This window comes from Panthera leo, chromosome A2 (assembly GCF_018350215.1).
Source record: "Panthera leo isolate Ple1 chromosome A2, P.leo_Ple1_pat1.1, whole genome shotgun sequence".
Taxonomy (NCBI): Eukaryota; Metazoa; Chordata; class Mammalia; order Carnivora; family Felidae; genus Panthera; species Panthera leo.
In genome coordinates, this window is record NC_056680.1 from 125,459,236 (window position 1) to 125,474,668 (window position 15,433).

At 37.4% G+C, this 15,433-nt stretch overlaps 1 protein-coding gene across 5 annotated transcripts in view; it reads left to right on the plus strand.

The window, feature by feature from the left end:
• The window catches only part of ANLN (anillin actin binding protein), a 47,656-nt gene extending 32,619 nt beyond the window's left edge, over positions 1 to 15,037 (plus strand). For 4 of the 5 annotated variants that reach the window (XM_042922056.1, XM_042922050.1, XM_042922081.1 and 1 more), the window contains exons 20-25: positions 410 to 522; positions 1,680 to 1,733; positions 6,182 to 6,268; positions 11,302 to 11,409; positions 12,248 to 12,420; positions 13,862 to 15,037. In XM_042922056.1, the coding sequence (XP_042777990.1) occupies positions 410 to 522; positions 1,680 to 1,733; positions 6,182 to 6,268; positions 11,302 to 11,409; positions 12,248 to 12,420; positions 13,862 to 13,985 (659 nt within the window). In that variant the 3' untranslated portion in view covers positions 13,986 to 15,037. The remainder of the gene's footprint in view (positions 1 to 409; positions 523 to 1,679; positions 1,734 to 6,181; positions 6,269 to 11,301; positions 11,410 to 12,247; positions 12,421 to 13,861) is intronic. The other variant, XM_042922063.1, reaches the window with a different exon arrangement.
• Positions 15,038 to 15,433: the final 396 nt, after the last annotated feature.

Here is a 15,433-nt window from a genome sequence, read left to right on the forward strand (position 1 = left end):
TCTGGTCTCTTCTTGGCACAAGAGGGTAACTAAGAAAAACTGCAGATATAGTCTCTGCTGCTAATTATATCATCCTAGACTAGAGCAATGAAGTCTTTTCACATCTCTTTTAGGAAAATTGCTTTTTTTGTTGTTGTTTTGTTTGTAGGAAAATTGTTTTATGTGCACATTTTTAAGTTCTGTGTCTTAAACATACAGCCATCCCAAAGGAATGATAAGGAATGTCTATACTGCCTCACCTAAGTTAATGTAAAGTACTTAACAGTTTTTTTTTCATTTTTTAAAAATGGAGGAAAATGGCAGTTTTCTCTGTGATGACTTAATTTAATTCTTTTGGGGTGAGGTGAAGAATTGTTACTTATACTTGCAAAAATCACTCTGGACTCACCTTCATTTCCTTTCTCTCCAGTCATGGCCAGTCCAGGTGGTCTCCATGCTGTGCGTACCAGCAACTTTGCCCTTGTTGGGTCTTACATACTGTCATTATCTTCAGTAGGAAACACTAAATTTGCTCTGGACAAGGTAATCCAAATGTATTTATTTATTTACTTTTAGACAAATTAGGTCAGTAGAAATGCCCCAACACTTTCAAGTATTTTAAACCTACATTCTTGATGTTGGAAGTATTTCTCTCTCATCTCTTAATAGTTAAATCTTCAAAGTAGTGTATAGTGATTTATTCTAAATGTTACTTCTGACCACACAAGTATGTATTACTTCTTGCATGTTAAGCTTACAGTTTTAACCATAATAACTTGCCCATTTGAACCAGTATTTTGAAATGAATACTATTTTATAGATTTAGTTTTGACAAGATAGGGAAAGATAGGTTAATTTCTTAGAAAAGTACTCATGAATCTAAGGGATTTCTTTCCCATACTTTCCTCCCCAAATTAAAAGCTTCATCATTCAGATCTGCATCTGTCGCTATTGAGTGCTTTTTCACCATAAGGTGATATGACTAAACTTTTAAAATAGCCAACAAGACCATTTTATTTATTTATTAAAAAAAAAATTTTTTTTAACGTTTTATTTATTTTTGAGACAGAGAGAGACAGAACATGAACGGGGGAGGGGCAGAGAGAGAGGGAGACACAGAATCCGAAGCAGGCTCCAGGCTCTGAGCCATCAGCCCAGAGCCTGACGCGGGGCTCGAACTCACGGACCGCGAGATCGTGACCTGAGCTGAAGTCGGCCGCTTAACCAACTGAGCCACCCAGGCGCCCCAACAAGACCATTTTAAAGAGTGGGAGAACTAGTGGCAAATTTTGGTCTTTGGGTATAATACAGAGGTATTTTTAAATATTTTAAGAGATTTTCCTAGTCAGAATATGGAAGTGAGGAAATATAAAAATTAGGAGGCCTGGTTCCTCATGTTGGCCCTGCTAGTAATTTCCTTTTTAACATGGAGCAAAGTCAACTCATTTCTCCAGGATCTTGTTTTCCCAGTGGAGAATATTAGGTTAGATTAAAACAATCCAACTTTAAAATTCTATGAAACATTTTTCTTTTAGTTGATAGACATAAAACAGACTACCTTTGAAATTTTGATTGTTGTTAATGCATATGTATTTTATCTTAACATGTCAACTTTTAAAACTTTATATAACTTTTTATTTAGTAATTCAGGTAGTTTAACAAATTGAGTGATCTTGGGTCTTTTATTTTGTGTGTTTTAGATAAATTATGATGTAAAAGAGCGAGAGCTACTGGGCTATATGTTCCAGGAAAAGGTTGCCATATTTTCTTTGCTTGAAACTAATGAGCTTAAAAAATCAATCCTTAATTTTTGGCTCAAATGTATTCATTTCACTAACCACTCTCATGTATTCTTGGTTATTTTAAATAATTAAGGACACGATGTACATTATTCTTTCTTTAGATTCTTGCAGATGGGTGTCTTTTTCTTTACTCTCATAATTCTTTAAAGCTCTCTTTGACAGTCCTCTTATTTTTTTCATGCATGTTTGGTACTTGGTCTTTTCTTCTATATTCTTTTTTTATGTTACAATTCTTTAAGATTCCATAGTCACTTCAACTTTGATTTTATGTGTACTAAAATACCAAATTAATAACTAAAACTAAAATGTATTCAGTATTGTTGACCTCCCCTATATTGAAAGAGCTACTGTTGATGTTTATAAAAGTGGTCTCAATTGGCTAATAGGATTATTGCTATGTAGATGATGCTTTGTTCAGTGACTTTGAAATTAAAGTGTGTTTAACACTAAAATTGTACTAAGTATAATCATATGTTTTACAGTTTTTTTTTAGGATTTTTAATTTCCTTGCAAATATCAATTGCAGACATTCTGTGGGTATATAGAAATTTACAAAGTGCCAATTTCTACACGTGTAAGAGATTTTGTTAATCTTTAAAATGAAAGAGATTTCAATGAGGTATGTTAAATATAGACTGGTCTTGAGAAATGTTTTGGGTGCCATTTTAATTCAAAATATCACCCTTACAAATAAAAAAAAAATGCCGATATTTTCATTCTTTTAATATCTTTGAAATTATGTCTTAAATAGCCAACCACATGATTGGGCACAAAATCAAATCACTCAATTTGGTTGTGTCTAATACTCTAAAATCTCTTTCTGAATCAAATACAATCACATGCTTTTGTGAGTGGCAGGGGGAAGCAAATATTTGTTCCAATAGTTTATAGTTGATGTAGGAGAATATTTAAAATAGTAAAGTTTAGATGTTCTTTAAATTGGTGAGAAAAATGGAAGACCTTTTATACTCCTATAATAATCCTATTTAATTGACTTTGAGAAAATAGACAAGTGACCCATATCCAATCAGATACCAGTGATATAAAGTGAGTGTTTGCTTATTTTATTGGTGCCGTGACAACAGCAATCATAAAGGTTATCTCTTAGGTCACCTTCAGAATGGAATTCCTGTTGAGGTTATCCCAGACTGTTTGCTCTGTAGATTTAGGAGACCACTGATAGCAATTGCCTTCTTATTTGAGGTTAAGTATGGCATCCTGGAATTTAAATTACGAATCTCCATGAGTCACAGGCTCTCAAGTCTTTTCTTTGAATAGAGAATCCGAAATAGTCATAGATTTTATTACACTTTCATGGATAAAGAGAAAAGGACATCCCACAGCTCATCTTTTGACTTAAAGAAACCTCATAGGTATTTACACCCTACTGGAAATAGAGATGGCAATTTACATAGTGGTGGGGCAAACAAATGTGAAGTAAGACAACCAGTTAGCATTGTAGAATTTCAAGGTTATAGGAGGAGTGATTAGGTGTGTTCTGCTGTACCCAAAGCTATCCTAGTCCTGGTGTCTGCCCATTGGGCCAGTATAATTATTAACAGTACCCCTTTCTCTCAGAGATCTCCTACTTTATGAAAAATTACAGCCACCCTGGTTGTAAGTTACATTTTATAGCTCTTAACAATGATCTTTGAAGTGAGCATATCTTCAAAGACCCCTTTGTTAAGCAGAAAACCGAATAGGATCATACATTTTCACAGGTTTCTACATTCCACAGGGGGTAGGAATATTGACCCTTTTGTGAATATTCTCAATTCACTCATCAGGACAAGCTTCTGACCAAGAATATTGTCAACTTTTCATAGCTGTAGAGAAAGGGTGAACATTTTCTTCTCATTTTTCGGAGATTCTTTTTACCGGCAGCATTCTCTGGGTTCAACGTGAGATTCTATTAATTAGCACTGAGAGCCTGAGGAACTTATAACGGACAATACGGAAAAGAAAAAAATGAGGGAATTTATAACAAAAAGGATCATGAGGTACCTTATGTTTTGATTCTACATTTTGGATGCCTTTTAGATTCAAAAAGTTAGAGGTTTATCTCATGGAATTAGTCTGTTGAAATCTGTCCTTTTTGGCTAAGAATTCTCCCATTACTTTATCTTTATTGTGTTGGAGGACTGAATTGTTGGAAACTAACCTTACACTCAAAAGACGCTTTTTACACTCAAAAGTAGCTTCTCTCAGGATTTTCTGATACCCTAGGACACATTTGCTAACAGGTGCACAAAATAAATCAAAACAAAGCACAGGTTCCCACACACACAGGTCAGAGCCATGGCGGCTTGATGCTGAGATACTGAGTGTGGTCCCCAGGAAAGAACTGGTGCCACTCTTGCTGTTTAGGGGTGCATGCTGCCTCCATCACAGCCACCTGCAAAACAAATGCTGAATGCTCTTTTTGCTTTTTGCCTTTTTTCATAAAAGCGAACATCCTCTTTGGATTTCTTTCAGTTAGCAAAAAACAGGTACTAACGTAGGTCTTTTGTACAAGTGAAGCGGGCAGACTTTTCAAAAGCCAGGGGTTACCTGTGTGCTACATTTTCTCCTTTTTTCTTTTTTCTTTTCTTTTCTTTTCTTTTCTTTTCTTTTCTTTTCTTTTCTTTTCTTTTCTTTTCTTTTCTCTTCTCTTCTCTTCTCTTTTCCCTTCCTTCCTCCTTAATAGGAAAACTCTGGGTACTTACTTGGCCAAACAGTATTCTTTTAGCAAACATTTGTCAAATGCCTGAATAGAATGCGGCAGTGGGCTATGGGAACCAACATGGAAAAGACATGATAGTTGACCTCAAGGATCTGCTGTGCAAAGTATGGGGCTATGGGTTAGGGCACAGAAGAGAACACATGCGGGGGAATTTCAGAGCCTGGAAGACAAACTTCATACTTTGAAAAGAACAGGATCTGCGTGGCCTAGAGTAGTTCTCATATTCACAAGTGGGGAGAAAGGATTCAGCATCATATTGTCTGTATCCATTCATCTGTTGATGGACGTTTAGGTTGTGTGCACCTCTTGGCTGTTGCGGAGAATGCTGCAGTGAACATGGGGGTGTACGCATCCCTTGAGAATCTGTTTTTATTTTTATTTATTTATTCATTTTTTTTCTAATTCTCTTGCTATTTTTTAAAAATATGATTTATTGTCAAATTGGTTTCTTATTCTTTTAGATAAATACCTGTTTGATTATGTGATAGTTCTATTTTTAATTTTTTTTGGAGAAACCTCTGAAAAGCTTTCAATATTGATAAAGTCTGATTTATGTATTTTGGTATTGCTATTGTTACTCATGCTTTGGTGTCATATCTGAGAATCTATTGCCAAATCCATGATCATGAAGATTTACTCCTATGTTTTCTTCTAAGAGTTTTATGGTTTTAGCTGTTATATTTAAGTCATTGAGCCATTTTAGGTAATGGTATATGATAATTTTGGTATATGATATGAGGTAGGGAACCAACTTCACTCTTGGATGTAGATACCCAGTTTCCCAGCACCATTTGTTTACAAGACTGCTCTTTCCTCATTGAAAGGTTTTGGTACCCCTGTTGAAAATCAATTGGCCATAGCTGTATGGGTTTATTTCTCGACTCTCAATTCTGTTCCTTTGGTCTATATCTTCCTTATACCCTTACCACACTGTTTTTTGATTAGTGTAGCTTTGATTCTTTTTTTTAACGTTTATTTATTTTTGAGACAGAGAGAGACAGAGCATGAACGGGGGAGGGTCAGAGAGAGAGGGAGACACAGAATCTGAAACAGGCTCCAGGCTCTGAGCAGTCAGCACAGAGCCCGACGCGGGGCTCGAGCTCACGGACCGCGAGATCGTGACCTGAGCCGAAGTCGGACGCTTAACCAACTGAGCCACCCAGGCGCCCCTTGATTACTGTAGCTTTGGATTAAATTTTGAAGTTGGGGAGTATGATTCCTCCAATTTTGTTCTTCCTTTTCAAGACTGTTTTGGTTATTAATAATTAATAATTACAATTCCGTATGAATTTGGGGATCAGCTTTTCCATTTCTGAAGCTCACTATTCTTTATTGCTGAGTAATAATGTATTATATTAACTTACCAGTCGAGTATATTCTGTTGATGGAGAATGGGTAAGCACATGTATTCTCTTCTTAAATCTGTGTTTTCTTTATTGCATTAACTTGGGACTTAGGGTTCTGTTTTTATCAAACTCTACCTTGAATGAATTTATTCTTCAAAAGCATTTGTTGCTAAGGAACCAGTGGCCTTTTGGCCACCTCTTTTATATTCCAATTTTAGAAAATACTGTGCTTTCAAGGCATAATATTCTTTATTCATGATTTATACATGTTTTATCAAGAAAAAAATCACAGTGAAACTGTTTTGCAAATAATTTACCCTCTGTCTTCACAGGTACCCTTTTTATGTCCCTTGGAAGGTCATATTTATTTAAAAATAAAATGTCAAGTGAATTCAAGTGTTGAAGAAAGAGGTTTTCTAGTAAGTAACATCACTTACTCTGTTTTCCTTTTTTTCATGTTGTGAAGTATAGACTTGGTTTCGCATAGGAATGAAAACCCATGTGATTAAGTGATAAATTGGTTCAGTAAAGATTTGTTGCATGTCTGCTATATGCCAGTCACTGTGCTGGAATTGGAATCTAATAGGCCATGAGAAATAATCTTCCCTGAGAAACTTTTAATGTAGCAGGGGGAAGTACAAGTAAACTGCCAAGTGCAATACAGCACTGTAAGAAGTGGGAGCTTGGTGTGCATGGGGGTCATTGATGGGACAGCAGGTCTGAAGTATGGGTACAGGGCCTTAAGGAAACCACTGGAAGAAGTAACTGGTAAGTTGCTGAGTAAGTTAGACAAGGAGAAAGAGGAGGAAGAAGTGCTCCAGGTAAGGGGAAGAGCATGTACGATGGCCTGGAGGGCCCTTCCCTCTCTCACCAGGACCGAAAAGGATGACACAGACAGCAGCAGGTATTTCAGCCAGCGCTTAGGGTGTGAGTGTCTATGGGCAGGAGGGACAGTAAGGAGAGCGATTGCGGACAGTGTGGTTAGGGGAGATGGGGCCAGGTGTTAAAGGGCCTCTGAAAGAATTTGGACTTTATCTCGAAGCCAGTGAGGTTCACTGGCAGGATTTTAAGCAGAGGAATAACATCAAATTTGAGGTTTAGAAAAGCCATTGCCTGACATGTGGGAAGGAGGTTGGAGACTGGCGACCCTGAAGAAGACTAGTGAGGAGACTCCAAGAGAGGTGATAGGGCCTGGCAGTGAGGTGCGCCAGGAGAGATGAAGCAGGAGGAAGGGTAGACCCAGTGGTTTGGCTGTGTGACGTAGGGTGTGGAAAGCAGAAGAAAGGATGTCACCTTCATCCCTGCCTTGTACAACTCGTTGGGTGACAGTGATGCCACTAAGATCAGGGATCTTGGGGGAGGAGCAAGTGTGCATGTTTGGGTAGAAAGTGTTTTTTGCCCCCCAAATTTTTTTTTTTTTTTTTTTTTTTCAACCTTTTTAATTTATTTTTGGGACAGAGAGAGACAGAGCATGAACGGGGGAGGGGCAGAGAGAGAGGGAGACACAGAATCGGAAACAGGCTCCAGGCTCCGAGCCATCAGCCCAGAGCCTGACGCGGGGCTCGAACTCACGGACCGCGAGATCGTGACCTGGCTGAAGTCGGACGCTTAACCGACTGCGCCACCCAGGCGCCCCTGCCCCCCAAATTTTATTGTGGAAAATTGCAGATATACAGCAATGTTGATAGAATTTTACAACAAGCACCCATATATCCACCATCTAGATTGTGCCCTTAACATGTTTTACTATCCTTGCTTTATCATGTATCTACTACCTAGCCATCCTTCCAGCTATCCTTCTGGCCACTGCTGAAAATATATTTGGGGGGGAAGAATTTTAAAGTATATTGTAGACATTAACATGTTCCTCCAGATATTAAGTGTACATCCCTGAGTTTTGACACATGCATACATCTCTGTAACCCAAATTTCTATTAAGATGCAGAATATTGCCCTAGAAAGTTCCTTCCTACCAGTCAGTCCCCACCCCAGGTGGGAAGGTGGGATGAATTAAGTTTCCAACAATTTGAATTTTAGGTACCTCCAAAGATCGGGGTTTGAAGCTCAAGAGAGGAATTTTGGTTGAGCGATAGTGACTGAAGTGCAGGGAAGTTGAGCAAAGCAGAACAGGGAGAAACACTCACATTTAAAGCACAGATCCAGGAAGAGAAGCTCGCAAAGGAGCCTAGTGGGGGAGGTGGTATGTCATGGTTGCTGAGGAAGAGAGAATCTGAAAGAGGGAGTGGTCAAGTTAGCTCAGGACCTAGCAGAGACCATGGGACTCTTTTACAAGGCAGAGCACAAACCTAGATTGCAGACGGTTATGAACAGGGTGGGAGGGGAGGAATGAAAGCATCTGCAGCTCTTTGAAACAACGTTTGGCTGCAAAGGGCAAAGAGAGTGTGGTGCCTGCAGAGCTGTGTAGGGTGAGAGAAGAGTTTGGTTGGCATTTAAATAAGATCAAAGAGACTCGAGAATCTTTACATTCGAGTGGGTGGCTTCTAATAGGGCAGAGGGGTTGAAGGTGCAATGGGGAACCTGCATTAGGGTTATGGAGTATTACATGGAACGAGGTCATGAGAGTGAGCAGAAGTAAGACCCAAGCCACAGTTCACGGTTTGAGCTTATTCAGAAGTACAGCTGATCCTTGAACAACACTTGCATGGGTCCGTTTATACTTGGATTTTTTTCAGTAAATACATACACTACTGTGAATGTATATTTTCTCTTCCTTGATGATTTTCTTAACCTTTTCTTTTCTCTAACTTGCTTTTTTGTAAGCTTACAGTGTATAATACATGTAACATGCAAAATGTATGTGAATTGACTGCTTATGTTATCGGTATGGCTTCTGGTCAAGAGTAGGCTATTAGTAGTCACTTCTGGTGGGGGGTAGGGTGTCAGGTTATATGTGGATTTTTGGTGGCCCTAACCTCTGGGTTGCTCAAGGGTCCACTATACTTTTTCCATTATCAGAGGAGAAAAGTACGTGTGTAGAATATACAGAAGATTGTGGGTATCGTGCACGAAGTAGAGAAAATCTGATCGCTTTGGGTTTGTGAAGCAAGAATTTGAATGATACAAAGGATATCACAAAATCAGTTTGCAATTGCTATCCGAGGGTGCAGAAAGCTCTGTGGCCAACGTAACTGTAAATCAGTCTGCTTTAGCTTTTTGATGTAAATCCAGTAGGTGGCACTAGATATTCTTGGAAAAGTATTTTTATAAATTTCTGACTTGAAGGCAATGTTTACTGACTTTTTCTTTTAGTGTAAATATTTTCATATTTTACTGTAGCATACCTTTAGCAACTGACAGACTCTGTTATGGCAGCTAGTTCATTTGCATATAATGTCAGACTTATTTAATTTTTGAGCTCACCTCTCAGCTAGTTTAGTGTTAGGTCTCTTCAGGTTTACTCTTAGATCCTATAGCCCATTCTTACTACATCCATGCTTACAGATATGTGGTAAGAAATTGCTCAGAACTCCCTAAAATAAAGTCTGCCAAACGTGCCTTTTAACTACCTCTACCCTTTATAAGATAAAGGTAGTAACTTAAAGTTGCTTGGTTCAGTTTTCCTTCCTGATATGTCAGAACAGCTAGAAGCAAGGTGACTACGAACCAAAGAAACTTACTAAGTGATTCTGAAATGGTGCTAATCTGGCTCTGCCTTGACTGAGGAGCAGCAAGAGAGGAAGTTCTGGATTAGCTAGAAGTTTCCAGTTCTGCCTTGTGATTATGTACCGTCATTTGATTTCCTTGGCCTGAACTTTCCTCAACTATAAAAATGAAAATGCTGTCCTCTTTTTATTCTTCTCTGATAATAGTAGGGTATAGTAACAATGTGTTATTCTTACCCATAAAATTTTTCCATGTCTATTACCTTTATGATGTAAAAGGTGAACATTAACGTAAGAGGGAGCTGGTGAGTCATTTATACTAATTTTGTGTTTAAGATTAAAAGAACAACATTCCTGTCTTTTTCCCCTGGATGGTTTTGAGCCAGTATTGCCTAGAAAAAGCATGCCTTGGGAGGAAAGCGGATAAATTGGGGAGGAGGAAACTAAGGTGGGGTAAGAGGATATATGGTTAGAGTAAACTAATTAATTTGGGCTAATTAATTAAGCTAACAGACTTCATTCTGTCATGGAAACATTTCTTCATACAAAGTAACTTTCCTCCATGGTCAGAGCTTGTTTTCCTAACTCAAGCCAACTTTTGGTAAATTCACACAAATCAGTGAACGAGAAGAGCATATGTCCACTATCCTAGGGTTGGTATGAGGCTTAGTTGATCCCTGTGAAGGTAGAAGAGCCATATGCATTCTGAAGTCAAACACCAATATGCTTTTGGATTATCTATGTTAGCTAGGGTCAGCAGAGTGTGGCTCACTGCTTGTTTTTATAGTTTTATTGGAACATGGGCTCATTTGTTTACATATTATCTAGGACTACTTTTGCACTACCCTAGCAGAATTGAACAGTTGTGACAGAGCCCTTATAGCCCACAGAGTCTAACATCTTTACTCTCTGGTCCTTTACAGAAAAAGTTTGCCAATCTCTGATCTTTAGAATTGTTACATTTTACCCTGCCTTGTGCTTTAAAAAATAGTAGTTCCTAAAGAAATTTTTTTTTCTTTTAAATCAAAAGTAAAGACTTTTAATTAGGGCTTATTAGGACTACAATGAAAAAATGGTGAGGTCTGGGGGGGGGGGGGGTGGGCAGCGAGGGAGCGGCTTTCACTTACACTGTTTAAATAGAAGTACTTTCATAGAAAAGAGCCAGATGTTGTTAGTTGCCTGCTTCAGAGTCCTGACCTTAACCAACATGGCTGCTTCACTCCCTTTAGAATGTAGCTTGCATCTCTAAGGCTTGCGCTCGTCCAAGACATGAGCTGGCCAGCTGCCTGACTACAGGGAGATGCTATGTCAGATGTGCTTGATGGCTGTAAACGTGGGTCTCTGATGTTTATCACAGTAATCCATCAGCATGTATAATTACTAGATGACTCCTTTCTAATCCTGTTTCGTTCTGAATGAATATTAAATGCCTGTCTTTTATATTAAGATGGGTCTAACTTAATAAGCTATCAATAGTTTTGTCAACATATAAGGCAGGGTATTCTACTCTACAATACTCAGAGCACTTTTCTCTTATTTAAGGAGCATTTGGTTTGGGACACTAGGCTTTAAAAATGTCTAAATTAGAGGTATTAATTTGGGGTTAATGTTTAGAAGTTCTTCAACGTGCTTATTGATGATATTGAAAATCTGGGTCAATTTCTGGATATGAGCAATCAGTGATTTTCATTACTAAGGTAGAAGATGGTAAAAATAATGTAAGTAGATTTTGAAGTATGAAATATGTCAACACATTGAAGTTTAGCGTATAGATTTATCATTTAATTGATTCTCAAGTTTCTCAAGTTAGTGTTTCATTGACTTTTCAGACCATATTTGAAGATGTTAGTGGTTTTGGTGCCTGGCATCGAAGATGGTGTGTTCTTTCAGGAAACTGTATCTCTTATTGGACTTATCCAGATGATGAGAAACGGAAGGTAATATTAATAGTCCTGGTTAGTGGTGAAAGCTCTGACTTTCAAGTAGTTTTTCATACAGAAGTTCCCTCTGGTCTCCACACCCACCCAGATTCCCCTTTGACTACATCGACTAAGCCATTAAAAATGTTCTTGTTGTGAGACCTGTTTTTGTGTGTGTTAGTATTTGTGTAAAAGTTTTATGTCTTTTCCATTACCCGTGATTTGGCCACTCTTAAAATACCTTAAGGTACATATTTGTCTTTTCTTTCAGAACGTTTCATACCATTTTTTAAATAACATTTTTAGTTAGAAATATATTAAATTCAATTTTGTTTTTATTAATAGTTGACTTACCTAAATCTGGGATAAAACAGTAATGGAAAATCACCACAGGAGTATAGTGATTTTAATTTTGTTTCTGAAATTTGATAATAGGATTTTATGTGATAAATTGAGTCTCATTTTTAAAGAATTTAATGTTATTGCCAAAGTATTATTATTTATTATCCCCAAACTGGAAAATGGAAATAAATAATTACAAAGTAATGTGTGTTTCTAATTGTTGAAGCTGGTTAATGGGAGTTTATTATACTATGGCTTTAATTTTGCATCTGTGTGAAGTATTCCATAATAAAGAGTTTATTTTTTAAGTTGGCTAAAAGCTCCAGTTGACAGTTTTGGCTTCTACTTTTATGTCCAGCAAGAAACAATAACAGATGTGTTTCTCTAAACCTATTATAATTAAATTTTAACTTTTAAATTAATGGCTTTTTAATTTTGAGTTTGTACCAACTTAAATACTGCTTAACGCTCATTGATGTAAATGATCTTATTTTCTATTAATTTGTTTTTAAAGAATCCCATAGGAAGGATAAATCTGGCCAATTGTACAAGCCATCAAATAGAACCAGCCAACAGAGAATTTTGTGCAAGACGCAACACTTTTGAATTAATTACTGTCCGACCACAGAGAGAAGATGACCGAGAGACTCTTGTTAGCCAATGCAGGGACACTCTCTGTGTCACCAAGTATGTATTAAGCTATAAATATAAATATTTCTGTCCAGTAAGCAATTGATTGCCCACTATGTCATTACCATTTTAAGAAATACCAGAGATGGTCCTAGTCTTTGAAGAGAGTACAGTCTTAATGAGGAAAGAAAATACACACACATCAGTAAGGGAACAATCTAATAACCAAATTAATATAGTTAAGAAAAGCATGACACTCAGTCTGTATCTTAGATAATCAAGTTTTCCATTGTACTCATAGTGTAGCTACAGCAGTTAGCTAATGTACTTTGGGTTAAGATTGAAGATTTTGTATACAATTGAGAAGGCAAGTATTATTTAAAGAGTCTTTACATGTCCCTTCCTTTCCATTCCAAAATGCTCTCAACGAACTCAAGTGACTTACAAAAACAATCTCATGCTACTCTGCAAATTTCTGGTTGGAGATTAATAGAATAAACTATCGGGAATGAGGGCCAGCAAAGTAAAGTAACTTGCCATGGTAATAGTTGGTAATAAGACACTGAGTCAGGATGTAAGCCTAGGTTTCCACAGAGCAGCGACAGAGACTAATGAGTAAACACACTTAGCACAGTCTCAAGTGCATGGAATGAGCTCAACAAATGGTCATTATTAGTAAATGTTGTGTTCTATCTGTTGACTAATAGATGATCAGCTCACTACTTATCCAATTTCTAGCACCAGTGGGGAGAAATTACAAAGATGCAGAATGAATACAGTATAAAAACCTTCTAACAACTGCTGTTCCTAGAAGAATGATCTGGTTTGTGAGTTAGGGAATTCTCCCTTCCCTCACCCTCACCTGCCTCATCAACTGGTTATTCAATCTGTGGCTAAATATGGGTGCAAAGAAGAGATTCCTGATAGGGACAGAGAGGTCAGGATAGACAGAGTCTTAGAATCTTTAAATGATTTATTGTAAATACCATGTTCTACTAACACAGTACTAACACAAAAATAATAGGAGACCGTACAAAATCGTATTACCTGTAGAGCCAGGTGAGGGTCCACAAGCTGGTGATTCCAGCTCTTGGGGATCCCATGTCTGAGGAATTTGGGAGGCTCCTTAGATAAAGACCTGTGGTGCCTTAGCTCTTGATAGGAAGTGGCCCACACTCAGTGGGTATCCTGTACTACCAAATTGCCCAGGCCAGACCACCTGTACAAGATGGTTACCATCTTTCAGTGTGGAAACTCCATCATTAACCAAATGTGATCAGTGTGAATTTTGATTCAGTTAACCAGTCTATGGGGATAGTTTTCCTTTCCTGCAATTGAAGAAGCACCTCAGTTTGGGGCTTTTGATTAGTATCTGTTAAAAGACGGTAAAGAGTAACTCATTTTACTGGTTTGCTTAGGCTTTCTTCCACCCTTAGCAAGAGTATAGGGAGGAATGGAATGGAGGAAAAGATCCTGACCTTTTGTTTGTTTCCTGTAGGAACTGGTTGTCTGCAGATACCAAGGAAGAGAGGGATCTCTGGATGCAAAAACTCAATCAAGTTCTTGTTGATATTCGCCTCTGGCAACCTGATGCTTGCTACAAACCTATCGGGAAGCCTTAAGCTGTGGGAAGTTTCTAGGCCATTTAGAGTTTTTTTTTGAGCTATGTCATAAATGTACCTTGAAAGCATCAGATTTGCTGATTGCATTTTATGCTTTAATTACAAGAGGGTATGTGCCAATATTCACTACATATTATGCAGTATTTATATCTTTTGTATGTAAAATTTCAACTGATTTCTCTTCTGTCATTCATAAATGATTGGAAGAAAATTCATTATAGTCAGTTTTGCTAAATCTTAATTTAAAAAAGCCTCATTTTCCTAGAAACCTAATTATTCAGTTATTCATGACAAAATATTTTTTTAAACGTAAGGAATTGTGAGTTGTCTTGGAGCTGTGGGTCTCAAAGTAGAAAGGTCTTCCGGGGGCTGGAGACAAACCTCCGACTTGCTCATCTTTTCTCTAGCCTTGGTACTTCTTTCTAAAGTTTGTGATCGTTTACTGATCATGAGATATCTTGTTAGTAGAGTACTGAGAAAACTTCCAAGGGACTTTACAGAAACATTTTTAGTAATGGAGGCAAGAACTTTTTAAATAGCAAATGTACATTCGTTTAAAGCTTGAGGCTGCCTTTAAACAGGAGATGTGGACATAGGGGATATTGTGGGAGATTTGGGGGTTAAATATTTTCTATAGAAGAGTTAATAATCACATGGTTTACATTTACTCAGTTTCTATAGATGCTGTGTGGTGCACATTTTCATAGAGTACAGGCTTTTAAAAATAATTATTTTTGCTATATAGCTAAGACTCCACTTGGCATATCAGTTCTTTCTGCTCCTGTAACAAGAATAAATGTAAATTGAAGAATCTTTGTATAAAGAAAGTAAACTTTACCAAGCTGCTATGGACTAATACTTTGCCTGCCAAAGTTCTTGTCTTTTTTTTTTTTCCCTGTCCAAGCAGGACAGTGTCTAGAAGCACATTGTGAAATCTTTTGAAAAACTATTGAGTCATGCATTATCTTTGAAAGCCCAATTCTTTATTTTATGATAAAGTATTGTAAAGCATGGTCACATCTTTTAAATATACTTTGAATTTCTTCTCTGAATTGTTAAAGTTATTGACGATCTCATTTATAAACACTAAATTCCGTCACCTCCTGTCATTTAATTTGTATTCATTCAATGTGTTTTTGTTATGTGTATTATAAAAATATATTTTATGATCTCTTACCTGAATAAATGCTTGCAGAGGACTTAAGGAATCAGTTGTTTACAAAATACTATGTAAATGTGCGGTATAGCTGTTGTGTCCCTAGTCTGTGGGACCTTTTTGGTATGTGTGGAGAGGGGAGTTGTACTGATAGTGTCACATTCATCTTTTTACCTCCAGCCCTGTGCTCCACTTATTATGTGTCTTTAGGGTCTTTGTTGAATGAGTAGGTGGATGAAGAATTCGTTTCTGGGGCATTTCAACAGAATATGGTACTTAGATGTGCATTCGA